Raw genomic sequence first — 27,298 nt, forward strand, 5'->3', positions numbered from 1 at the left:
TCTGTCAGAATGCTTAGATTTTTAAATTTGAATTTAATGTGCATAGATTCTTCACAGATGGCTCATCACTTGGTTTCTGTTTATTTCTTAATTGATGTTCAGCTCTGCTTGTAGACTGTCTCTTGCATCTTTAGTAGTTGGGGATCACTGAACATGATTTTCCCCCCCTTTTTTATTGAAGTATAGTTGACTTACAATGTTGTGTTAGTTTCTGGTGTATAGAAAAGTTATTCATATATATATATTTATGTATATATACAGGCCTGCATGCTTCATATATATCTGAATATGTGTGTGTGTGTGTGTGTAATCTGAAAGTGTAATTTGTAGAGCCATAATGTTATAGAAAGAGCTTAGTATTTTACATTTGTATAGTGCCTCCAACTTTACAAAGTAGTAGATCATATATGCTCTCATTTAATAACCAAATGAACTCTGTGAGCAGGTACCTCGGTTTCTGGATAAGCACACTGTGGATTTGGGAGGTTAAGCAACTTTGTCAAGATCACCCACTTTGCAAGAGTTTGGGCTGCTTTGCAGGAGTCCTAGTCTCATATTAGACATTTCTTTCCATTTAAATACACTTCTTTTGAAATTGGTAAACAGATGCAATGTCAAATATCAGCTCTGCTATTTTATTCATCTTTTCTGCCCTCTAGTTTCTTCAACCCTCAGATGGGATTAGTAATATTGATCCCTAAGAATTTCTGTGAGGTTGGCCCCTAGCAAGCCTTCAATCATTGCATTAAAAGAAAGAAAAAGAAAACAGAAGAAGCAGATAGGTTAAGTCCTTAAAGAGTGAGGTTAAGTCCTTAGAGAGAAACATGATGGTTATGAGAGACTGTATTTTGCTTTTTATAATTTCCCATCTCTTCCATCTAAGAAGTTATCCAGGAACTTTGGGCTCCCTTGTCTTAAGAGGAGTTTGTGGGGCTAAAACAAAAGTATCTGAAGATGACACCCACTTCTTGTCTAAACGGGTAAATTAAAATAGATTTGCTAAGATGAAAGTCTTATGGGATTAGTGGGGATTCTCAGCCATTTTCAACCCACTCCCTAGCAGTGCCTGAAGGAAGTGACAGAATCTTAAAAAAGGCATTGTAGATTCTGGAAGTTTGAACATCTGGCTCTGAGATTTGGGCATCAATGAGATTCTTAGGCCCCAAATGTGGCAGAAAGGCTACTGATCTTCAGGCTTCCCCTGGGCTTAGACAATGAGAATTACCTGCAGTAACCATGATGGATTGAACATAAAGGGTTCCCCTTCCATTTCAGTAAAACACATGAGCCATGGGACTCCTTAGAGAGTCCAGGAAAAGAAAGCAGTTGTCCACCAAATGGCTGTATTTTAATCTCCAAACAATCCAGCACAGCAGGGCTCCAGCTAGGTTTCTTTTTTATTCGAAGGAATTAAAGAAGGTGATGTTCCTTGCACACCTTATTTGGGGGACTAAGCGTTTCAACCACCAAATCAGCAGTAGAGGGAGAGAGAGGAGGAAAGAGAGGTTTATGCCAAATGTGACTAACCATTGGAAGAAAAACAAATTCTGCACCTGAGAGAAAGAGAGAATGCCCAAATATGACTGAAGAGCAAGAGGACTTGAGGGCTTAAATGCTAATGGGTAGAAGTCAGGAATTCCCATTAATCTTTTTTAACCATCCTGAGGAGAGGGGGCTACCATAGCTTCTGCATAATAGTCACCTACTGGACAACTATTGACCAAATGCCTACATTCTTAGAAGCCTGGCTTAAGCAGCAGCATCAGTGGCAAACTACCAGAGGGGCCACCTCACTTTTTCATTCCTTGATGATAGGAACTATGTTACACCAAACTCAGCTTTATATCCCTAGCATCACGTAAAAGAATGTACTCAAAACTGCCCTAAGCACATGATGGGCTGAATTATGTAATGAATTCCAGTTTGCACAAGAACTCTGGGCTATCTCCTACAGATACTTCAGTTCAGTTCAGTTCAGTTGCTCAGTCGTGTCTGACTCTTTGTGACCCCATGGACTGCAGCATGCCAGGCCTCCCTGTCCATCACCAACTCCCAGAGTTTACTCAAACTCATGCCCATTGAGTTGGTGATGCCATCCAACCATCTCATCCTCTGTTGTCCCCTTCTCCTCCCGCCTTCGATCTTTCCCAGCATCAGGGTCTTTTCAAATCAATCAACTCTTCGCATCAGGTAGCCAAAGTATTGGAGTTTCAGCTTCAACATCAGTCCTTCCAATGAATATTCAGGACTGATTTCCTTTAGGATGGACTGGTTGGATCTCCTTTCAGTCCAAGGGACTCTCAAGAGTCTTCTCCAACACCACAGTTCAAAAGCATCAATTCTTCAGCACTCAGCTTTCTTTATGTTCCAACTCTCACATCCATACATGACTACTGGAAAAACCATAGCCTTGACTAGACGGACCTTTGTTGGCAAAGCAATGTCTCTGCTTTTTAATATGCTATCTAGGTTGGTCATAACTTTTCTTCCAAGGAGTAAGTGCCTTTTAATTTCATGGCTGCAGTCACCATCTGCAGTGATTTTGGAGCTCCCCAAAATAAAGTCTGACACTGTTTTCACTGTTTCTCCATCTATTTGCCATGAAGTGATGGGACCGGATGCCATGATCTTTGTTTTCTGAATGTCGAGCTTTAAGCCAACTTTTTCAGTCTCCTCTTTCACTTTCATCAAAAGGCTCTTTAGTACTTCTTTGCTTTCTGCCATGAGGGTGGTGGCATCTGCATATCTGAGGTTATTGATATTTCTTCTGGCAATCTTGATTCCAGCTTGTGCTTCATCCAGCCCAGATATTTCACTATACATTAAACAGTGGTCCAGGATTTGTGTGGTGGTGGTGGTTTAGTCACTAAGTTGTATCCAATTCTTGTGACCCCCATGGACTGTAGCCTGCCAGGCTTCTCTGTCCATGGGATTCTCCAGGCAAGAACACTAGAGTGGGTTGCCATTTCCTTCTCTAGGGGATCTTCCTGACCTAGGGATTGAAACCAGATCTCCTGCATTGCAGGCAGATTTTTTACCTACTGCGCTAGGAGGATTTGTGTAGCAGACCTCAATGGCCCAAAACTCCCACTATTGTTTTATTATCTGTGATCATCTGAAATTGCATTTTCCTCATTCTACATGATTACTGTTTACTAATCCAAACTCAAAGAATACAAGTTAATGTCTATTTGCTTTAAAACAGTCAGCAGGACATAGGCCACGTAATCACCCTCCATCTGTTTCTTGATGATTCCACACAAAATAACAAGCATCCTCCCTGTAAGCCATAGTTCTTTTATGTGCATCTGGTGGTAGAGAAAAGGAATGCATTGCCCTCCAGTTTATGGTTCCATTTTAGTAACTGAAAAAAATACAAAAATAGGAAGACTATGTATAAATAAGTAACTGTAGCATATTTCTCTCCACTGTTGGTACTCATCACTTTGTAATAGAGATAATAATTTCACATATGCTATTAAGTTGGACTTTATAATAGAAGCCAAGATTTTTTAGAAAAAAATCAATGCTTAAGTTGATATTTTATTTTAAACTGCCTTTTGTACGGGTAAATGCAGGGAAAGGATTTAATAATTCAGTCCAGCAAGCAATTACTATGCAACCACTGGGTGCCAGCAAAATTTGGGGAAGTTGCCTTTAACACAATAAGAGAAGCAAATTTCTGTGATTTTTTTCAATCTACTTGGATCTTTCCTGGCTGTTTGAATTTTTAAAAATCTTTATGCTCAGTGGAAAAGTGGAGGAAAAGTCTAACAATATGCATACTTAACTGTAGTCCAAACATGGTTCTTATTTTTTCTCTGCCTGGAAATGGAAAAAATAGACAAATAATTTTATTACTTACAGAAAAAAAAAACTCTAAAGATTATTTTGTGATCAAAATACCTATTTGAAAACAAAATTTGGGGTATTCCTAAAGTCAGGAACCATGTATTAAGTAAAACAACATCATGGTAACAAAAAGTGTTTAATATACGGCTTTTATGGTGCTATTTTTATTTACCCAACACAGCTGACAAAAGCCATCAGTCGATAGTGTAATCACCGAGAGCAGTCAGTCTGACTATTCTGATTAAAATTTCTGAGAAACCTAGAAAGCTCAAAATAAGTATAAGTAGGATGTCTTCTAAAAATCAATACACAAGCTGTGGTAGCATGAAGAAATATATTTAAATAAATGAGCAATTGGAAAGACTTCAAAACAACTTTTTTATATTATTTATTTATTTGGCACATCTCTGACTTCTGCACTGGCATCATATAGGAGAATTTCTTTGCTCTCCTGATCACAGCTTCTCACATATCAGATATAACAGCTATCTGAACTGGCACATCTACACAACCGTTCCTGACAGGAAGTGCGTTAAGACAGTGGACGTAACTAAAGCTTAAGACAGTGGACGTAACTAAAGCTGCAGATTTAGAGAGACAGCATCCCAAATGACCAACTGGGCATGCAGCCAGAATATTGCAGGTAACATTTCTCTTTAGAGAAAGGGATATGTCACTGCACAAAGCCACCATCAACTCAACTGAAGTCCTTCTCTCCTAGGACTTCTTCCAGTCTCTTCTCGTAGTGACTGGCCACAGCTTAGGACTGTTCAGAGTGCCCTGCATGATATATGAACACCATCTTCTGAAAATGTATGTTTTGCATGCAGCCATATTCATAGTTTATAAAACCAGATGTGTATAGGATACACCAGGAAAGAGACATAACAGTTCAGATGAAATAGTTGGGTTACAGTATGTTGAAAAGATTAAATAAAATATTTTTATTTTATAAATTAAAATTTGAAACCAGAAAACTTGACAATTGGATGACTTATAACCACACTGGAGTGATGAGCCTTTTTGGAGCAGGTGTTATGCAAAGGACTGGAGCGCGGAAGGAATGAAGCTGTCTTTCAACATTTTTACCTCAAGGGAAATCATACGGAACGAATGGCAGAGATAGATCCCGAGCCAAGAGATGACAAGAGGACTTGCTCCATTCTCTGGAAAATACGATGATAAGAAACAGATTTCAGCTGTTCCTTAAGTTTTCCCTCTACTGGACAACAGGGCTGCCAAGAAATGAGGATACGCAGATTATGACATACACATCACCCCTCCACCTGCACTGCGTCCCGACAAGTCACAAAGACACAAGCGTGTCTTTGATCCAAGTACGGGAGACCTACCTGTGAAGCGAAACTGTCGTCTTATGTGAAACACTGTATTCTGTAGAAGAATCAAGTAAAGCAAATGAGCATTTTTGTGACATTCTTTAGAAAGCAGCTCAAAATATCCTTTAACATTGGTAATCAGGGGTTCACATAAACACTTCTCTAGAAAGTAGAATCCCACTTTCACCTCCACCAACAAAAACAGACAAATAACACCTGAAGCTAAGAGAAATTAGGGGCAAAGTTCTGTTACTCTATTGTAAGTACGTATTATTTTTCAGTTACGCCTGCCCCTAACATTTGCGGAGCCCAAGGCATGAGTGTATATGAGTAAAAACATACCCTCTACCTTGTAGACCAAATAGTTTTCTACTGTGACAAATATACTTCTATAACAAAATCTGAAAATGTGTGAAGTTATGATTTTTTCATATGGCTGACATTTGGCAAAATACCAAAGCTGAATGAATTTAATTACTTTTGCTCATGGTGGGCATTTGGTTAATAGGCTAGTGATGTCTTGATAAATCATAAAATAAACAACTGTGGTATATATATTATTATATTTTTTTCTATAAAATTACTTTCTTGCACTCATTTTTCATCTCAGCAAACTCATTATGTTGTGAAATCAAGATTTTTTACCTAATATATTTTCTGATAACAGTAATGATCTAAGGAACTAAATATACAATTATATCCAAAGTGTACAAAATGTATTTTCATCAAAACTATGAATTTATGTAAAAAACATAAATAAATTATTTTGTTTTCAAAGTAAATATTTCTTCTAAAATATTTATATAGAAAACTACTAGTAACTATAAATACTTTAATGAAAGCAATTTAAATAAATCTCATTAAATAATTTTATAAGAATCCATTAATAATGTCACTATTCAAGGTTCCTGTTTTGCCAGTATAAAGAGTTAGTATCACACTTTATTGCTAGTCTTCAAATATAAATGTAAAAGAAATGAATTGTTTACTATTCCACAGCATTCTTCAGCTGCCATGTACCAGAACTGAAAGTATCACACTAAATTTGTGAGAATGGACAGAATGGTAAAAGGAAATACATAAAGAAGCAAGACACACTGGGACCTAATCAGCACAGCAAGATTGAGGGTGGTGAAAAAACTGTTACTGTGAAACAAAAAGCTCCCCAGCTGTTGGGTGACTTCATGAAGGGACTCTCCTGTCCAGCTGTAGAGTCCAAAGATGTTTGATGAGTTTGGGCTTGATTCCAGCAGGTATGGCTGTCCAAGGAGACCCAGCCTGCAGGATGGGAATACAGCCAAAGGAGTCCATAGGCATCAGCCTAGGCTAGAAGTCAAGAGACAGATGGAACTGTGGTTTTACATGATATATAGCAGAACCTCCTTGAGCAGTGAGAGGGTCCAGGTAAGAGAGCTCAGCCTCCATGGATAAGCCTGTCAAAGTTAGGGAGAATGTCAGGGCCCCGGCCAAGTGGGCCTGGGTGCAGGGAAAAGCTCTACATCCAGATGGAGTTTGAAGTGATGAGAGAAAACCAAAACAGATGTCTGGATATATACACAGATTTAACCAACACAACTGGGGTAAGGAGAAAGTATTCATTCAGTAAGCAAACGGTGGGGGAAAACAGGAAGCACATGGACCCCAGGTCCTCTCTTCTTGCGAAGGGTGCAGATGTATTTTCTGCCATGGTGAGAATCATTCCAGGCTTTGGTTGAGGTTTGAACTTGAATGAAAAGGGCATTTGTGATTATTGTTGAGTGGCACTAAGAAGACATGAACTGAACAATTTAAAAATAGTGCCATGGCTTGATATATATATATTTTTAAGTGCTTATATGGGATTGTTGGGCTTCCCAGGTGTCTCAGTTCTACAGAAGCAGCTTGCCAATGCAGGAGATGTGGGTTCGATCCCTAGGTCCAGAAGATCCCCAGGAGGAGGAAATGGCAACCCACTCCAGTATTCTTGCCTGGAGAATTCCATAGACCGAGGAGCCTGGCAGGCTATGGTCCATGGGGTCACAAAAGAGTTGGACATGGCTTAGTGATTAAACAACAACAACATGGGATTGTTGGGGAAATTATTGATTATGGTTTTAATGTATAGGCCCAATATATTGGTGAAGTTTAATTTAACTATGATTACATTTTGACCTGATCTTTATGGGTAAATTTTGTATTGAAACATTATGAAAGTTTTCATTAATTTATTTTAAATGGATGTATATTATAAAATCAATTATCAAATCCTTATTATACCTCTTAAGACTCTTGAAACTGCTATTCCCTATGCATCAATCTGGGTCCTCATGACTCAGCAGTTACCTTAACATGGATAGTTTCTGCAACAATGTTGAATGACTGAAATTGTGTACTGAGTTTTTGGCATCAAGCCTTCCCTGGTGGCCCAGATGGTAAAGAATCTGCCTGCACTGCAGGAGATGTGGGTTTGACCCACATCCAGAGAAGATCCCCTGGAGAAGGAAATGGCTTCTGACTCCACTTTTCTTGCCTGGAGAATTCCACTGACAGGCTACAGTTCTCGGGGTCGCAAAGAGTCGGATACAACTGAGCAACCAACACTTTCACTTTCATAAAAACATATCTCTATTATGAAACTAAGCTAATCCATGGACCAGCTCTGTCCATGAAAGTACAAGTTTCTGAACACATGATCTTAAAAGAAAGACAAGTTAGATGTTTTCAAGTGCTGAAAAGTAATTCTAAATTACTTTACATTCTAAAGATGACTTTCAACGCTGCCAGTAATACTGCTGTTGCGTGAAATGTCAAAGAAAAGGGCTTTGGATTAGGAACTTGGATGTCAAGGGACTGGTGAGGATAGTGAAGTATTTTCCTGTTCTCACTGACTTTACATTGCAAAGGTTTTTTTGTTTTTATATGACCCAGGAGAAGCATAATTAAGGAACCAAGTAGTCACTTATATTTAGGGGCTGTACACTTTAATAATAAGTGGCAATTAGTGAATCACAGGAAATGGAAACTATTTTTGTTGATATTTTTCCTAAAAAGTTTCTATCTTAAATAATATTTTAGGTCCAATGACTGATCTGAGATAGGAAATGACCTCTTCTAAGACCACTTTGGTAGAAGCTTTATTTTATGGACATTCAGCCAAACACTTTGATTTTAACTCGTTTTATATTATTTCCTGCTAAATGCATTAGAAAAAAATAGCAAACAAATTAATCTTCCTTTAAATACATGGTCTATTTTGCTGAAATAATTCTGCCAACTGTCAGTTTATTGAAATGTGTTGGTGTTACAGAGATATGCTGTAATGTATATTTTATTTTTTTTGGTAATGTATATTTTAAAAATATATTTAGTACGGTAACTTTAAAAAAATGATGCAGATAAATAGTAATTCTTAATTCCAAAAACATCTGACAACTTGAAATGGTCTTAAAAGAGGTACTCTGCAAGTATTAATTAATTATCACTTAAAGTTGATTTACCAGCATCTTTCTTTTTCACCTGTGGTAAAGAACACATAACATAAAATTTACCCTCTTGATAATCCTTACGTGTACAGTACGGTATTGTTGACAATATGCAGATTGTAGGGCAGTGGATCTTTAGGATGTTTTCAACTTGACTGAAACTCTGTACCATTGAACAGGAGCTCTGAACAGCCCCTCCCTGAGTCCCTGGCAACCACTCCCAGCATCACTTTTAATGAATGATCCTTGACTTACTACTGTACAGTTCTAGAATTTTCCAAAAGTGTCTATACGTATTCTTAAGGAATTTTTGTTGTTGTTTTGAGCTGCTTTTACCGAATAATTGTTTCCAGAACCTTTGAATGCTTTCCAAGGATGGATAGCCAATTTTTACTTCTTTGTTATCTGATGTTTCTGTTATAAAAAATAATTTTTAAGAGGCAGTTTTAATCAGATGAAAAATAGGAAATGTAATTAGTAGATCTTTGTGAATACATTGTAGTCTGTAATCTCTATATCTGGCCTCAAGGTAAAAGACTAATTTTTCTCCATCTATAAAATAGTTTTTAAAAGTATTTCTTTATGTCTATCTGTGTAGAGTGGCAGCTCCCTCACTTGGCTCTCAATACTAAATTGAAGTATAAAACTTCCAACAGTGGGAATTAATCTCTTCTCTGCCTGAATCTTAGCTTCTTCTTTAAAAAAATATTTGGAAATTCCCTGGCAGTCCAGTGGTTAGGACTTGGTGCTTTATCTGCCAAGGCCCTGGGAAAAGTAAGATCCTATAAGCCAAGTGGTGTGGCTAAAAAAAAGTGTTTTTTTTTTTCTAGTTTATTTGAGATATATATGACACATGGCATTGTGTAAGTTCAAGGTGTACGGCCTGATGATTCGTCTTATAAACATCAAAAGATGATAACTTCATACTGAAGATAGTTCTCAATATTGTGAATAACCTAGACATCATATATGATTTAAAATACAAAAAAAGCTTTTGAAACAAGACAGGTATAGCATAGAATCCTGGGTCATCATTTATTAGTTGTACCATCTAGTGCAAGTTAATTCATATCATTGACCTTGATTTTGTGAACTGTGAAAAGACACTAACAATGCCCATCTGGTGAGACAGGGAATTCAGTTACACAGTGTAAAATAGCTGGCATAGTGCTGGTAGAATGGCTCGGCAAGTAAAGCACCCGCCTGTGGTGCAGGAGACACAGGAGACCCAGGTTTGATCCCTGAGTCAGGAAGATACCCTGGAGGAGGAAATGGCAACCCCCTCTAATATTCTTGCCTGGTTAATTCCATGGACAGAGGAGCCTGGTGGGCTAAGTAAGGTCCATATGGTCGCAAAGCGTTGGTCGTGACTAAGCACAGACACAACAAAATAAACACCTTTATTTTCCTCTGTCCCTATATCAGAAACCCAGTTTAATTTGGCAGTAGGTATGCAGATGACACCACCCTTATGGCAGAAAGTGAAGAAGAACTAAAAAGCCTCTTGATGAAAGTGAAAGAGGAGCATGAAAAAGTTGGCTTAAAGCTCGACATTCAGAAAACTAAGGTCATGGCATCTGGTCCCATCACCTCACAGGAAATAGATGGGGAAACAGTGGAAACAGTGTCAGACTTTATTTTTTTGGGCTCCAAAATCACTGCAGATGGTGACTGAAGCCATGAAATTAAAAGACGCTTACTCCTTGGAAGGAAAGTTATGACCAACCTAGATAGCATATTAAAAAGCAGAGACATTACTTTGCCAACAAAGGTCCATCTAGTCAAGGCTATGGTTTTTCCAGTGGTTATGTATGGATGTGAGAGTTGGACTGTGAGGAAAGCTGAGCACTGAAAAATTGATGCTTTTGAACTGTGGTGTTGGAGAAGACTCTTGAGAGTCCCTTGGACTGCAAGGAGATCCAACCAGTCCATCCTAAAGGAGATCAGTCCTGGGTGTTCATCGGAAGGACTGACACTGAAGCTGAAACTCCAATACTTTGGCCACCTCATGCGAAGAGTTGATTCATTGGAAAAGACCCTGATGCTGGGAGGGATTGGGGGCAGGAGGAGAAGGGGATGACAGAGGATGAGATGGTTGGATGGCATCACCGACTCGATGGGCATGAGTTTGAGTGAACTCCGGGAGTTGGTAATGGACAGCGAGGCCTGGAGTGCTGTGGTTCATGGGGTCACAGAGAGTCGGACACGACTGAGCAACTGAACTGAACTGAACTGAGCTGAAGAGAGACAGTAAGGGAGATGGGGAGGAGGGATAAGGGAAAACAATATATTCATACAAGGTAGAAGTGTACACGCAGGCAGCCACCATGTTTGGCTTTTTGTAGAGTATTGTCGGCAACGGAATTGGCACCCATACCCAGAGCCAGGTTAGAAGATGGGTCAGGCAGTTGCCCAGTGCTCTGATCCATTAGGGATACAAAATTACACTGAAACAAATTGGAAATACAGTGCATGTTTGACTCCTTTCATAACTGGCAAGCTAAAAAGATGATTACTCCCTTGAATTGCAACTCAGAAATCCCGTTGGGTCAGAATCAGCCCGTCTCCACTGGGAAGTTTTGTAGCCTACTCCTAGCGGGCCTGGTTAATAACCCTGAGACTTAAGTCTCTAGTTCCCATCAGCTGAAGGATAAAACTGACTATAGAACATGATCTATGCTATTTGCTGAGAACCAATGATTTACAACTAAAGATTAGATGCTTCTTCTGAAGCCTCAAAAAAGTAAAACTGATGCTAGAATAGGAACCACAGAAAATTGGGAAATGTTTTGCTGCCATGAATGCATGAGAGGAGGCAGGGAATTTAAATGCTAACAAGAAAAGAAAAAAACAACAAAAAACCTTGTAACCACATCCATTAAATTGTTTTGTTGTTGTTTAGTTGTGCTGGACTCTTTTGAGACCCCCATGGATGGCAGCCCACCAGGCTCCTCTGCCCATGGTGTCCATGGGATTTCCAGGTAAGAATAATGGAGTGGGTTGCCATTTTCTTCTCCAGGGGATCTTGTGATCCAGGGATCAAACCTGTGTCTCCTGTGTCTTCTGCTTTGCAGGTGACCTCTTTACTACTGAACCATGAGGGCTGAATGTTGGTGATTAGTGCAATGCAATGACAGTATAGATGTGAGTGATAATCCCACCTAGGTTAAAGTATTGTGTCATGTTCCAAGCATATAATAGGTTTGTCATTTTGAACATAAAGAAAAATATGTGTTGAACAAATATTTTAAGGATATTGGTTAGAAGGAGTGATACCTGCATGTCTTAATTGTGACTGTCCATCTTACTACTATTATTGTAGGTCATAAATGTTAACTCTGCTTCTCATACAGAGAAACACACTCAGGAAACAGATACAATTGCATTTAAATGCCTAAATGCCACGTGTACCTAGTCACATACTTACATATAAATATACTTAATAAATAAATCAAGAAGAAGAAAATAAGAGCCAGATTATAAGGGCTTATAATAGCAAAGAGAAGTACAGCTTAAGCTGTTGTAATTAAACTGAAGTAGGGAATGATTTAAAAAAAAAAAAAAAGAACAGACTTGTTTATACTACTCAATTTCAAGACTTATAAAGCTTCAGTAATCAAGATAATTTGATACTGGCATAAAAATAGACAAAAGGATCAATGGAGAGAATATATATCCAGAAAAAGACCTACCCATATTTAATTAGGGCTTCCCAAGTGGTTCTGTGGTAGAGAATGCCTGCAATGCAGAAGACAGGGGTTTGATCCCTGGGTTGGGAAGATCCCCTGGAGAAGGAAACGGCAACCCACTCCAGTACTCTTGCCTGGAAAATCCCACGGACAGCGGAGCCTGGTGGGCTACAGTCCACAGGGTCACAGAAGAGTTGGACATGACTCAGTGACTAAACAAGCATGTGACAATTAACAAAAGATACAAAGGCAATTCAGTGGGGAAACAGACTTTTTAACAAACTGTGCCGGAACAATTGAATATCCAAGGACCAAAAGCAAACAAACACACAAAAAACCAACCAACCCACCCCAACAAAAGCAAACTTTGAGTCATGCCTCATCCCATATATAAAAATGAAGTCAAAAGGAATCATTGACCTAATTCTAAAATCCTGAACTATAATACTTACAGAGAAAAACAGGAGAAAATCTTTGTGACCTTAAAACAGACAAACATTTCTTGGGTCAAACACCAAAAATGAGATCTAAAAACAAAAAAAGATGAATTTGAGTTAATCAAAAGTAAGAATTTCTGCTCTTTGAAAGACACTGACAAACCGCAACCTGAGAGAAATGTCTGCAAATTCCTTGTCGTACACAGGACTTTTGTTCTGAATAAAGAACTCTCAAAATCCAATAAGAAGACAGCAATGCAATTGTTTTAAAGGGCAACACCACCCCCCCCCCCAAATGAAAACCCAAAACGTTTGTTGTTGTAGCCCACCTGGCTTCTCTGTCCATGGGATTTCCCAGGCAAGAATACTGGAGTGGGTTGCCATCTTCTTCTCCAGGCGATCATCCTGATCCAGGAATCCACCCCATCTCCCCTGAATTGCAGGCAGATTCTTTGCTGCTGAGCCACCAGGAAGCCTACAAACACAGCTACTGGTTTGCAAACAAAGCGGTCCTTGTGAGAAGGAAGGGGACCGCCTCTAAAAGCCAAGAGGCAGGGAATTTCCTGGTTGTCCCATGGTTAGGTCTCCACACTTCCATGCAAGGTGCACGGATTTGATCCCTGATTGGGAAACTAAGATTCCACTTGCCACGTGGTATAGCAAAAACCAAACAGAACTTAAGAGACAAAGAAATGGAAACCTCAGCTCTATAACTGCAAAGAACTAAAATTCTGCCAACAACTGGATGAGTTTGGAAGTTGAATTCTTCTCTAGAGCCTCCAGATGAGAGCCCAGCTCTCTAAACCCCTTTGCTGTTGTCTAGTTGCTGAGTGGTCTCCAACTCTGTGACCACATGGACTGTAGCCCACCAGGCCACTCTGTCCATGGGATTTTCCAGGCAGGAATACTGGAGTGGGTTGCCATTTCCTTCTCCAGGGGATCTTCCTGACACAGGGATCGAATCTCCATCTTTTGCATTGGCAAGAGAATTCTTACCATTGAGCCACCAGGGAAACATTTAAACCCCTAAATTCCCATCATATGAGATCTTGAACTGAGAATGCAGTTGAGCCATGCTGGACTTAGGACTACAAAACTGTGAGCTAATAAATTGGTATTGCTTAAGCAGCTAACAAAATGTAGAAGAAGGAAAATAAGGAAAGAGGGAGGAAGAAGAGGAGGGGGATAAGGCAGATGAGGGGAAGAGGGGGAAATGACTTGAACAGATATAGCACCAAAGATGTATGGGTTGAAAATAAGCATATGAAAACATGTTCAACATCAATAGTATTAGGGAAATGGAAATTAAAAGTATAATGAGATACTACTATACACTTAGTTAGATGTCTAAAATTAAGACTGATCCTCAAGTGTGGCAAGGATGTGGATTAACTGGAACTCTCATAAGCTGCTTATGGGAATGTTAAATGTTATAACTACCTTGGAATAAGTCTGGAAGTTTCTTAAAATATTAAACACTACCAAATGACTCAGCCATCCCACTCCTAGGTATTTAACCAAGAGATATGAAAGTTTATGTTCAAATAGAGCCTTCTCATAAGTGTTGATTGCAGGATTGTTTGTAAACTGGAAACAATTCAAATTCTGTTCATAAACAGATCAATGGAAAAACACATGGTAATATAGCCATACAAATAGAATATTACTCAAAGACATGAAAAGAAACGAACTATTAATATGCACAGAACATGGAAGAATTTCAAAATAATTATGCTCAGTGAAAGAAAGCAACTCTCACCCCTGAAAAAGTGCATAGTGTTATTTCCATTTATGTAGAATTCTAGAAAATGGAATCCCATCTCTCTTGACAGGAAGCAGATCCAGTAGTTGCCTGTGTCACTTTGCAGTGTAAGTCAGGGGAGACACTTGGCCAAAATTATCAAAGGTAATGGATCACAACCTTCCAGCCCAGCACTGGCATGTGATTAACTTCAGGGAGGAGGGGCAGAGGAATGAGAGGCTCCTGAAGCAGGTTCCCATTGGTGTTCAGCTTGAAACTGATGAATTTAATGTTGACATCATTTGTCCATTTCAATCCAAGGACTGACTCTCTGGAACTGACTGCCAAGAAAATAAATGCCTTAGCTTCACATCCACCATTGCAGACAACCTCTTTTCTGATTAGTTTGTATATCACAGGGCAAGATCTTCACACATGTGAGGGCGAAGATCTTTGTTGTCTTGTGCATTGAGATTTCAATGCTTTTGTTGGAGCAAAACATGCAAAAATGAAAGAACAGAATGAAAAGAACAAGAAAAAAAAAAAGATAAAAGAATAAAGAGTATTGGAAAGAAAAGTACAGGATAGTGGAAGACTATATGTAAGGCCATAAATGTATAATTCACTTGTAACTATTAAATAAGTTATAAATTTTAAGATATTTATTCATTCAAAGGGGCAAGTTAATTAAATGTATTGCAAAAGCTTTAAATGAATTGATTTTTGTCATTTAATAGGAATCTAATCATTTTAATAGGAATAATAAGTGGATTAAGTATGCTTTATGACATGCAAATACATAGTGATGCTTTTAACATAATAAAGTGTCTTTAACATTTGGAAAACCAATTAACACATTTATACAAGTGACTTAATATTAATATTATTTTATAACATTAATTATATATGATATATATCATACAATAGTACAATATTAATGAAATTAATTATATTAATATAACATAACAAGTCATATAGTAATTATATATTAACATATTAATATAATACATTAGTAATATTAAGTCACTTGTATAAATATTTTAGTTGGTTTTCCAAATTTTGATTTCCATTAATACTTTCATTATTGTGTTGAATTTTGGGTTATGCTTATCTTAATTATTTCTAATAAATGGTGTGGATTATGTTAGGAAACAGTTTATGCATGCTTGAATACATTTATTCTTAAAAATATGTGGTATGCATGTATGTTTTATGGGGGAGTTTCTATCACATGTTAGAGTGTGGTCTTTGTAGGTGTCTATATCAGATTTGGAAAAAATCAAGCAAAAATGATAGACAAAGAAAGACTTCCACAGTATTTTATCCTGAACCTTCTGAGGGATGGTAGAGTAGAAAGAATATGAATTTAATCAAAACACCTTGGCTATAGCCAGGAGTTCCCTTTCCTGAAATAGATCCTAATGAAGAGATGGCCATTTGAATGGCGACTACACTGCGTTAACATATAGATTTTGGAGTTAAAAGACATATATTTCAAATGTCAGATTCATCACTTAGAGGCTGTCAGACTATAGACAATTTCTCAACCTTCACTTCCCTATCTATAAAATATGGTGGTAAAGGTACTTATCTCCCAGGGCTCTTGAGAGGATTAAATGAGATCCTAACATAGACTGTGCTCCACAAAATGCCTAATACCTAAAAAGTGTTCAGGGCCGGTAGCTGTGTCATAAAAGCGGGTCACACATGGCTGTGGAAGATACTAGAGCAAGAGGAGCCAGGCTAAATAAAGCTTTGACCACCGGGAGGAGTAGGCAACTGGCTTTTAAGTGAAATCCTTGTGTTGTCCAGCGTAGTAGCCACTAGACAATGTTGCTGTGTACATTTCAATTAATTAAAATTAAATAAAACTTAAAGTTTAATGCCTTAGTCACAGTAGCCATACTTTATATGCTCAGTAGCACACATAGCTTGATGGCTACCACATTGAGGGGCATAGGTATTAAACCACCTTTGTAGAAAGTTCTACGGGATGATGCTGGCTCTAAAGAGTCTATCCAGGTTGGGCTAAGCATCAAGGCAATATTCATGAATAACTGGTTAATTTAGCTAAGGTCCACATCAAAACTAATCCTCTTTCTACTTTTGATTTTTCTTTTATTATATAGAATCTGAGTCTTATCAAAACTCTGTTACCCCAAATTCTGTGCCATTTTCAAGCTGTTAGAATATTTTTGATCACTGTTTATACCAGTGCATGTAATTGCTTTCAGAGAGATTCTATGAAGGAGGCCGTCCTTGGTTTTTCTGATCGAGTTTCTGAATTCTATCATTAGCCTCAACATCTCTGCAATTATCCATATCTGGTTATTAGCATGTTATTTCTACACTCCTCCTCTACCTCCACATCTCTGAACTGGAAGCTGGGTGACTGGGAGATTTTAAAGTGATCATTCTTTTAGTAGCAGCTGGTTCTTAATTGCCCTGGGTTTGTGACAGAGGGGAACAGGATCTCTATCCATTGCTGCTTCTTCCTAATTACATTCCTAATAGATGGCAAGTTTGGGGATAAAGCGTGGTTACATTTGTAGTATCTACAGGGTAGCATTTTAAGGTATGCTGGGAAATGTGGAAAGCTAACATGTGTAGCCAATGCATTGACTGTCATTAGTTACCCAGACAGCCTGGGTGCCTCTTTCAGCTCCCTGACCCACATTTCATCCACGCTCTGGTTTTTCTCCTGCAGGGTTATTTCCTGAGGAAAGCCCAGAGCTTAGGAGTCCCTCAGCAGAGAGCCCTGTTCTGACCTCCCTTAACAGGCAGTTTCACCTGCTGGGCTAGAGCCTTTCTGTTTCCTAGTCAATCTGTTAAGATTTTAGCAGGAGATTCTTGGATACCTTTTCACAAAACATATGGGAGATTGTAATTACTTTGGCCTGGTACAATTTTAGAATTGAGAGAGCAAGGAAGAGGTGCAAATCTTCTGTTCATAAATAACCAAATCTGTGGGTGCTTTAAAAGGCATCCTAGGCAGCAGGAGAATTTATGTGTCACATTTCACCCTTGGCACACTTTCCAAATGAATTGTTCAAAGAGAAGTTGTATTAGGACAAATAGAAATGACGACTAAGACCAGATGTGGATTTTTAGTTAATATTTATGCAACACCCAAAGGGAAGATGGTATTGCACAATAAACTAAAAATGTCTTAGGAAATAAGGAAATCTTTACCCCAAGGAACTGGCACTGCAGAGGTATGAATTATACAACAAAGGGCTGGGAATGCAGAACAAATGCAGGGTAGGTCGGGGCAACTATAAAAAATAATTCATTGAGGAAGTGGTGAGGTAGCACATGTGTGGAAACTACTTGGGGAAAATAAGGGCTTAGCACTTTTTCGGCCAGTCTTGTATCTAAGGTAGAAAACTCAAGGCAGCCAGCTTAATTTCCTTCATCTGTGAAGAGCAACAGTAACTTTCAATAGAACATATATATATATATATATATATATATATATATATATATATATATATGTATATATTTCAGAACTCAAGCAGCAATCTCACAATGGGTAAGTACACCTTAATAAATTAAAAAGGAATGTCCTCAGGTTTGAAATGATCTCCAAGGAGAGTGATGACATCTTTACATCTTTAATCTGATTCCTCCCCAAAGTTGTTTAAGGAAGGTTGAAAATGCAGGCATTGGCTACTTCTGAGCCCTTGGAAAGTGGTGAAAGAGACCAAGGCTTAATGCACTGGAAGAATACTGAGACCCATGTTAAATTATAGAAGGAAAATTTGTTAAAAGCAACTGGATTTCTCACACACAGCTGGATTTCCAGCCTTTCATTCATCAGGGATGGCAAGATGTGCCACTTTGTGGCATGTCTCACAGTGTTCTGTGCTTCTAATTCAGAGGAACTGGAGATGGGGAGAGGAGAAAAGGAGGGGCGAGGGAGGAGTATAGAAAATGTTCCTTTAAAACTGTTGGAGTCTTGAAAATGGAGACAGCTCTGGGAAATGCTTACAAGCTTTTAGCAGGCTGAACCCAAAGCTCTTATGCTTTCATTCCTCTGAGTCCTCTTAATTATTGAACAGGGCTGTCTGTGACTTCCTACCTCTCCCACTTTCCTGCAGAGTGGATGCATTCTTAAGAAGTTTTAACCTACTTCCTCCCTCTCTCCTTTGTTAATTTTTCACTAACTCTAACATAGAGAACAAATCAGTTTGCCCTATTCTCAAGATTAAAGTTTGTATATTTTCAATCATTATGCTTTCTGCTGAACATATTTACTTGTTTATTTATTGTCATTTTTTTTTCTTTTTAACTGTCCAGGTATTTATAGGTGCTGGGCATCACATGGGAAACAAGACTGATAAGGTCCCTGGCCTCTTGGAGCTGCTCTTCTGGTGGTGGTTCTGATACTGACACCTACGATGAAGAAATTAAATGCAAGCAGATGGGATAGGGATCGCTGGAGGAGAGGCTACCTCCTCAAGTGTGGGCTGGAAAAGCCTTTCTAGGCAATGACATTTGAACGAACTCTTGAATGCTGAGAAGGAACTGAAGGTCTGGGTAGAAGGCATTCCATGTGGGAGAAAGAAAAGTGTAAATTCCAGAGGAACAGGATGTCTGTGTGGCTGGGGTACCAGAGCACAGTGAGATGGGGAGATTCACGAGGCCAGATGGAGGCTTGGCTGGTCGTGGTAAGGATTTGGGTTTTATTCTATGTATAACAAGAAGTCACTGAACATTCCACCCTCCTCCCCAAGCAGGAGTTCATAGGGTTTCAGAAAGTTATAACTGAGGAGGGGGGAAATTACAGTAGAAGCAAGGAGACCACTTGGAAAGCTTCTGCATTAGTCCATGATGGGAACATGGGTAGCTTGGATGAGGACTGCAGCAGTGTGGATGTGATGAGATGTGTTTTGGAGGTAAACATATAGGTTGTAATTGACAGCCTAAAGGATAAGAGGAAGTTGGAAAGAATGCAAGTGGAAGTGTTAGTCACTTAGTGGTGTCCAACTCTTTGCAAGTCTATGAGCTGTAGTCTGCCAGGCTCCACTAGCTCATGGAATTCTCCAGGCAAGAATACTAGAGTGAGTAGCCATTTCCTTCTCCAGGGAACCTTCCTGACCCAGGGATGGAACCCAGGTCTTCTGCACTGAAGGCAGATTCTTTACCATCTGAGACACCAGGGAACCCTGGAGAGAGTAATAATAATAATAATAGTTACCACTTCTATTGCATTTAGGTAATAAGTGCTTTACACACGTTGACTGCTTTCATCTTCATAATTATGTGCCCAGAGATAGGTATTATTATCATCACTGTTTCATAGGTGAGAAAACTGAGGAACAAAGAGGTTAAGTGATTGGCTAAAGGTCACCCAGATGGGAAGCACTAGAGTAGGGACTCACACTCAGGCATCTGATTCTAGAGAAGCTTGACCTTCTTCCAGCGTCCTAGGATCCAGTATCAACAGTTAAGTGCAGTGGAGAGACAGAGAGGACCTTTGGTGGGCCAAACTTTTTGACAGTGGGCAGAGGTTAAAAAGAAAATAAAAAAGTAAAGATCAGTTCCTACTTTTAAAGATACAATTCCCTCTTATATGCGTTTACGTATGTTTTTCCCAGGGCACAAAAATGGGCCCATAGTGCATGGCACAATATAATGAATATTCACGGTTTCATCTGTGTCTACATCTATTTCCTTGTGAACTCGGGAAAAGATGGAGCTTTGTTTTGCAGACACCCAAACCACGGAACTTGATTTTCAGGCCACTGCCAGACATCCTGGGGATGGGGGTGGGGGGCTGATCAATTTCTCGGCGCCGTTTTGGAGAACTTGGTGGTTAGGTGCTGGCTAGGTTTGGGGGGCGGGGGAGAGGGGAAGTCGGCCTCTCCGGGTCAGTTTTCTATGCTCTGCGGCTGCTAAGCAGCAGGCGGCGCTGCAGCAGTGTACTTCGCGGTCCAAGGGCGCCGCGCATCCAGCCGGAAAGGCCGAGTCGAGAAGAGGTGTGGCAGGCAGCCCGCGGTCCTCTTCGGTCTTGCAACTTTAGTACCCAGAGCTCGTTCGACACAGACCATTCTTCTACACAATATTTCATCATGTTGGATGCCTTCCATCCAGTCCTGCATCCGGGCGGAAAGGAGAGGGCATTAGCTTCCAGTCTTTCTAGGTTTACGGACAGCGCTGTACGGGGTTGTTAGGACGTCTCTCTGTGGTCTCCCAGTCCGCCTGACAGTTCCCTGGAAGCCACGAAAAGCCGCCGCAGCTGCGGGTACGCCTGTGTGCGTGCTAATCTTTTTGTCCTCTGTTGGGACCCTTTTTTTTAAAGCTAACTGCGGGAATATTTCCCTCCCCACCCGTCTCTCCATTGACATTCGGGACAAAGGTCGGCCCCGAGCTGAAATCTCTCCCTCCTAAGACGCCCCCTCAAACGCGTCCACCCCCCCTACCCACCCCATTTCGGCTCACAGTGAGGGTGTCTGACGCGTCGCGTGTGTGTTCGTGGCGACCAAGTCTGCAGCACTAGCCAAACCTGTTCTGCCTCTCCCGGTCCCCAGAAGTCTCTCCAGCTGACCGGACTTACGCCTGGCATCGCTTGGCACACGCAGCAGCGCCGGGGTTGAGATCCTGCTGGTGCCAGGCGCCGCCAGGCAGCAGCGGAGCGAGCGACCGCGTCCTGCCGGTTTCATTTCTCCTTTAGCTCCCGCGCCCAGGGCGCACTCCAGCGAGCTCTCTGGGCTGTTTTCCAGCCGTCGACCCTGGGTCCCCGCGGCTTCCCAGAGTGAAATCGAAGGTGAACGCAACAGGGGGAGGCCGGGAGGTGGGAAGGCGGAGCCTCCCGCCCGGGAGAGAGTGGGAGGAGCCTCCAGCCCAGGGGGTAACGTGGGCGGGACCTTAGGGGCGGATCTGGGTGGGGAAAGGGGCTGGGCGATCCGGGGATGGAGGGTTGGCCACGCAGGCGCGGGGGCCAGCGCCGCGAACCCCACGCGGGAGCTTCTGGAGGCTCCAGCCGCCGCTTCTCACTTCACCGGAGAAGGGGCTAGGGCCGGGAGGGGCGCTAATAAAGAGTGAATGAGCTGCAGCCGCTGTGGCGGCCGGAGTCTGCCCGAGCGGCACAGGAGCCGTGCGCCCGGGAGGCGGCGAGGGGAGGCGGTTTGCCTTGTCCGTCCCAGCCGCCCTTCTCGCTCTCTCTTCCTCCAGCTGGTCCCAGAGCCCGGCTCGGTCCGGTTCCTCTGCCCCCACCCCGCACTCTCCCCCCCTTCTCCGAGTCCCACTCCGCACCTAGGGCGCCCCGCACTGCCATGGGTTAGGGTGGCGGCTAGGAGCCGCGCGAAGGACCAGCCTTGTGCATCTGCCGGGGGACGCGGAGCCCGAACGCCGCTCGCCGCTCGCCGGCGCAGGGCATGGGGAGCGCGGTGTGAGCCCGCACACGGGGAGGACGCAAGAGCTGCGGAGACGGGCGAGGAGGAGGAGGAGAGCGGTGGATTGGAAGGACCCGAGGGAGGAAGGAAGGGTGGGGAAGCGAGGGAAAAGTGAAGCTGGGAGGAGAAAGCGGCGGAAGGTGGGGATTGATGCTTCTGTTTTTTGTTGCCGCTGCTGCCCTCGCGCTGGGAGCCGAGCCGGAGGGAAGGCGGTGGAGAGATGATTGCAGAGTTGGTGAGCAGCGCTCTGGGGCTCGCCTTGTATCTCAACACCCTGAGTGCGGATTTCTGCTATGATGACAGGTAAGGGCTCGGTGAGAGGAAGGGGTGACGGGCTGCCTGGGGACTCCGCGGTGGCTTTGAAGCTTCCCGCTTTAAGGCTGGAAGTGCATCTTGGAGGGACTATTCCTGCACCTGAAGGCTTAGGAGACCCGTAAGCATCGGAACCTAAAGCAAACATTCGGGACGCGGGCGCCCAGGGCGGGCTGAGGGAGTTTGGGTTCTTACTTTGCAGCAGGTTCCTCTCCCTTGCTTCTACACTGTTGGCAGACGCTTAAGTTTCTTAGCGGAAGTCACAGCAATTTGGGAAACTGTTTAATGAACGCATTAAAAACAATTCTTAGGTATTCCTTGGTGCAACAAAAGCACATTGAGCGATTTTATGTCTGGGCTGGAAGGAAGCTGCTCCCTGCCCTCTAATAGATCTTTCCTGTAACGTTTCCTTTTATTGATGGGACACTTTTATTTCCCGAGGTTAAAACACACATTTGACAGTTGCCAAAATAGTGGGGAGATCGCCCTGGTTCCACTTTCCCTTTTGACGCGTGGGGTGTACATTACTTTGCGCCAGGGCAGTGCTGCTGTCCCGCCTCCCTCACAAATCGATGGAGTATTACTTTATAAAAGCCTGGGCCTTCATTTCTGTTTGGGAGTTTTACTTTACACGTTAGCGACTCTTTTGTGCTAATTGGGGGAAAAAGACCCCCTAGAGACTGAAGTTGTCTTCTGCATTTGGGTTAGTTTGGGTGGCTAATGAGACCTGAACTGTGTTGTCAAAGAAACTGCATCGATTTCTGGGAAATGTCACAGTTGTGCTCGTGTCTCTACCTATTTTTTTAAACGTTGTTAGTGTTTAGAAACTGATGAAAAGCTCCATTAGGGGAAATTCCAATTTGTGCCTTTCCGGTGACTTAATCTGATTACAATTAAAACAGATGCATAATTAAAATATATTAGGGAGAACAGCACGCCTGGCTAAACTTATTAACCGTCCTGGGGTGTTTCATGCTCCATTGAAATTAAACCATCCAAAAAGTGAGCACAGATTTACTTTGACAGCTTTTCAGCAGCCTCTCTGGGCTATGGAAAGTGAATGGATCCCCAGGGCCAGGGCAGGGCGAGTGAACTTAAGCAAAGTGGTTGATAGGGAAGTTGAAGGCAGAATCTTCTCTTGATGGTGATTAGCCAGATTCTATATCCTCTACTGTACCCCCTCTCCCACTTAAAAGCATGTTCATGGTTGTACGCCTTAAGTCACCAAATCTTGGTTCACACCCACGACTGTTATGAAATCCCCTGGTAATAGATGCAAAAACATCCAGTAGACCCTTCTCTGTGCCTTTTATGTAAGTGTCTATCAGATACTAGTTGATAGAAAGCCACTGTTAGATGTAAACTTTTCCTTAACTTTCAAGCAATGTACATGCGGTCTTTAGCAATGATGCTGCAAACTCTGAGGAATAAATGGTCTCTGTGTAAGAGTGATATGAGCTGCTTCTGTTCCCTCCAATTTTGTGTTACTATGCACCTGCTATTTCTAGAGTACTGGCAGAAAACACTCTCGCTTTCCAGAGTTGGGGGACTTTTCACTCAAGTGAGCTCGGGAGAATCTGGGCTGTTACTGGTACTGTTGGGGACAGTTTGAAGAGTAAGTATTTAAGCCAATAATTAAGAGCTTGTGTAAAAAAGTAACTTACTGTAATACTGTAACTATTGTAGAACACAGATAAATCAAGCATCACTGGCGTGACTACTGTTTATTACTGTCCAATTCTTTAAAAAGTACATGTCAGAAGAATCTATCCAATAAAGATTAAGGCTGGAACTAAACTACATTTGAATGTACTTTTCTCTGTAGACTTAAAGTTTATTTTGTGTTCTTGAATCCTCAGTCAGAAGTGTTAGTGTTGTAACTTGGGCAGAGTGTAAGTGTGATGATAAATTAGTTGTGCTTTGATAGTGGCAATTGTTGTAAGTTCTTTACCTGCTATAGATTGAATGGAGTGTCAAAATTCCTGACATACCTAGCTGCATAGACGAATTTAATGTGATAATTTGCCCATATCGTCTAGTTGATGCATGCCCAATATATGATATATAGACAATATATACCAATATGATATTGAAGGCCTGTAAATATGAATTATAGTTAGCTACAATTTGAAAAGTGTATTTGACTCTAGTTTTCCTAGTAGCAGAACTGCATGTGTGATTACATAGTCTTCAGAGTATGAAGTCTTACAAGTATCACTTGGTTTTTATGAATCCTAGAAATTATGAAGTACGTGTTAATAGGGGCATGGAACTTACTCAGTGTCTGCATAGCATGTTCAGGTAATTCAGTGCCAAGGTGAACTGTAGATTGTGACTTTACACGTAGACTTTCTGACCACTGTTCTAACTCAGTGGTGTAAGAAGAGGGGAAAAAAGCTGGGAGTGGCAAGTGGAAATTGTAGGAGGATGGTAATGTGTTTATTTCCACCACTCCATTTCAGACTACAAGGACTCAGGTGTGAAACTTGTTTAAACTACATCTGTGGTTTCTGCTGCTTCCCTGTTTCCCCCCACCTCCCAAGAACTTTAGTGAAATATGGTTTCAAAGGAGAGAGCAGAACTGGGAGGGAGAGAGCAGCTCAAGGAGAGAGATGACTTTTATGCTTGACTTGCTTAGTGAAATCAAGACTCTGAATTTTAGCTGACGAATCTGGCATTTACTGTAGGAGGGCTTTCTATTGCTTCAGCTTAAACGTTATTGCTGTGGTACTTCTCCAAGTTATCATTTCTTTTAAATATAGTGATCAAGTTTACTTTATAAACTATATATGTAATTACATTCAGTGTTTGATGTAGCTTGGTTGAGATTAAGTGGTAATCTGAAACCTTCTTTTAGCAAAAGCAATTTCCCTATGGTAAAATTTAATATTTTACAAGTGTTTCTGTGCTAAAGTTAAGAATATGGCTCTGATGTGATGAAACAAACAGTAGAAGAGTGGAATTCACCATATCTGATGAAAAAGCATATATGGTTTCAGCTTCTTCCCCCTCTCCCCTTGCCCTCAATCTAGTAATAACTGTATTGAATCTTAATTTGTGGTTAGAGTAAAATTGAAATTATAAATATACAGTCGTTGCTAAATTTTAAGTCATGTTGCATGTGACTTCTTGAAGGACCATTTCATTTTCTGGAGAAATTTAATGTTAGGCTAGTGGGGAAAACTTGCTGACCCCAAATTCTCTGCTCTCTGATGTATTTGTTGAGGGTAACATTGTGTCACTTTCCCTTCATCCTCTTTAAAAGTTCTGTTATATTTTGCATAGAGATAATACCAACAAAGGAGTCAGTTTACTTCAAAGCAACAAAAGTAAACTATAATTGCTGTTTCCTACTCTGATTTCATTTTGCACATATCTTCTAATTGATGGCATGCTTTTTATAGTAGATAACAAGTAAATAAGTTAATGCCGCAAATTTATCTTTTTATTCTAATGTGAGTAAAATAAGACATTAGTTTAAAAAGACAATTTTGTGTTTCTGAAAGTAGGAAATGGGCTTGTGGCTGCTTTGAAAAAAAATCTTCCTTATTGCTCATTCCGCAGTTGTTAAACTCAACCATGATCATTAACATTATCTTTGGGTTTCATAGTTACTGGTACGCAGCAGTTTTGTAAAACTTGGTGAAGCAACTCCACAACAGGAATTTCTACTCTTGAAATCAAAACCACCCCAGATTCTCAATAGCACATTCCTAGTTTAGTTATTCATTTAGGTGTAAATGTAAATCTCAGTTTTAAAAATACTCGTTTTTTTTCCCCTGAATGTCATAAAGAGTTTCATTAGCAGTATTTAAACGAAGAAATAGAAGATTTAAAGTATACACACTTTTTTTTTGAATTTTTTTTTTCTAAAGATATTAAACTGTATTTTCTACTTGATCTTTTAATGTTATTATCAGTTTGGGCTTTTGACCTGGTATAAGAATTTCTTGTGAACTGACCAGTTCCTCTAACTTCTCTGTTTAAAGTTCTCTCTAATAAATTTGCCTTGGACCAATCTGGGTTTGTTATCTTAAAGTTGTAGTATGTTCAGCCATTGAAGATGTGTCTGGTATTTAGTAAATGAATGTTTAGGAAGAATTACTATAAAATCAAAGTAAATAAGAGGGAAGTTTGCTTTGTATCTACAGTTGTCTCTTCAGGTCTTTACTGGAAGAAGCCAGTGAGTACAAGTGTGTTATTTCATGCTTGTTTCTTTCCCAGTTGAAAATGTACGGAAAAATAAAAAAAGAAGGCCAGTGGATACAATTTACAGTTTATAAAATGTTTTATAGGACATTTTATTTTCTAGCTAAGTTTTGACTGTTTATTCAAATCTATGTAGAGAAAGTCATTTTGCTGTTTGAACAAGTACATCTCTTAACAGTAAATTAAAATTAAGTGAAGCCAGTATGGATTGCTTTGCCTTACCTCTGTTGAGCTTGTCACATGGGGTTTATCCTAGCAAATGACCCAAATACAAGCACTGAACGGACATGCACAAATGCCATAGGGAAATTTCTTGCCAGCCATCTGTCTCTTGTTGTTTTCATATATAAATGTACTATATTGGCCGGTGGGGGGAGGGGGGATTGTCTGTGTTATTGCATATTATCAGTTTACATCATATTGTCATCTGCACTTAGTTTTTCAGAGCTAATGTACCCTGTAGTAATAGAATTCCCTGCTGCTATAATTCTGAAAGAGCTTCAGCCTTTTGGATTCCAACATGAGTTAAGAGCAGTTTGTCCTCCTAATCTCTTTGTTGCTGTTCCGCATGCTAAAAGCACCTATTTAAAATGCCCTTGATGGTGCAGCTGTTTATCAGAGGTGAAGGGTATGTTTTGTCTAAACCCGGTACCGTCAAAATACTAGGAGAGGACAAAGTTTACCCTTAAGGCCCTCTGGTAAATCTGTGGCTGACAAACCTACTTTCTTATAACTTCATTGTTCTCACCTAACATGCTTTTAACACACTAATACTCATCTCTTAAGTTTTTGATTCTCTCTTGGAAGCTAAAGCTTATATGAACTTTGAGTCGTTCCTTTAATGGCTTCAGAAAATTGACAAG

The 27,298-nt window shown here is 40.5% G+C and overlaps 1 protein-coding gene and 1 long non-coding RNA gene across 5 annotated transcripts in view; one reads left to right on the forward strand and one right to left on the reverse strand.

Moving 5' to 3' along the window:
- Positions 1 to 3,337: 3,337 nt before the first annotated feature.
- Positions 3,338 to 13,315, reverse strand: LOC133043913 (uncharacterized). 2 transcript variants are annotated; one of them, XR_009689786.1, is made up of 5 exons: positions 13,106 to 13,315; positions 12,792 to 12,866; positions 4,942 to 5,018; positions 3,792 to 3,825; positions 3,338 to 3,364 (listed from the first exon to the last, which is right to left on the reverse strand). It is a non-coding gene; the product is annotated as an uncharacterized LOC133043913 (long non-coding RNA). The 2 variants fall into 2 exon arrangements; XR_009689787.1 differs by lacking the exons at positions 3,338 to 3,364; positions 3,792 to 3,825; positions 13,106 to 13,315 and adding an exon at positions 5,205 to 5,244 and having other exon boundaries at positions 4,256 to 5,018; positions 12,792 to 12,803.
- An 8,773-nt stretch (positions 13,316 to 22,088) lies between these two features.
- The window catches only part of TMTC2 (transmembrane O-mannosyltransferase targeting cadherins 2), a 393,432-nt gene continuing 388,222 nt past the window's right edge, over positions 22,089 to 27,298 (forward strand). For all 3 annotated transcript variants that reach the window (XM_061125343.1, XM_061125360.1, XM_061125351.1), the window contains exon 1: positions 22,089 to 22,217. In XM_061125343.1, the coding sequence (XP_060981326.1) occupies positions 22,135 to 22,217 (83 nt within the window). In that variant the 5' untranslated portion in view covers positions 22,089 to 22,134. The remainder of the gene's footprint in view (positions 22,218 to 27,298) is intronic.

Source organism: Dama dama, chromosome 3 (genome assembly GCF_033118175.1).
Source record: "Dama dama isolate Ldn47 chromosome 3, ASM3311817v1, whole genome shotgun sequence".
NCBI lineage: Eukaryota > Metazoa > Chordata > Mammalia > Artiodactyla > Cervidae > Dama > Dama dama.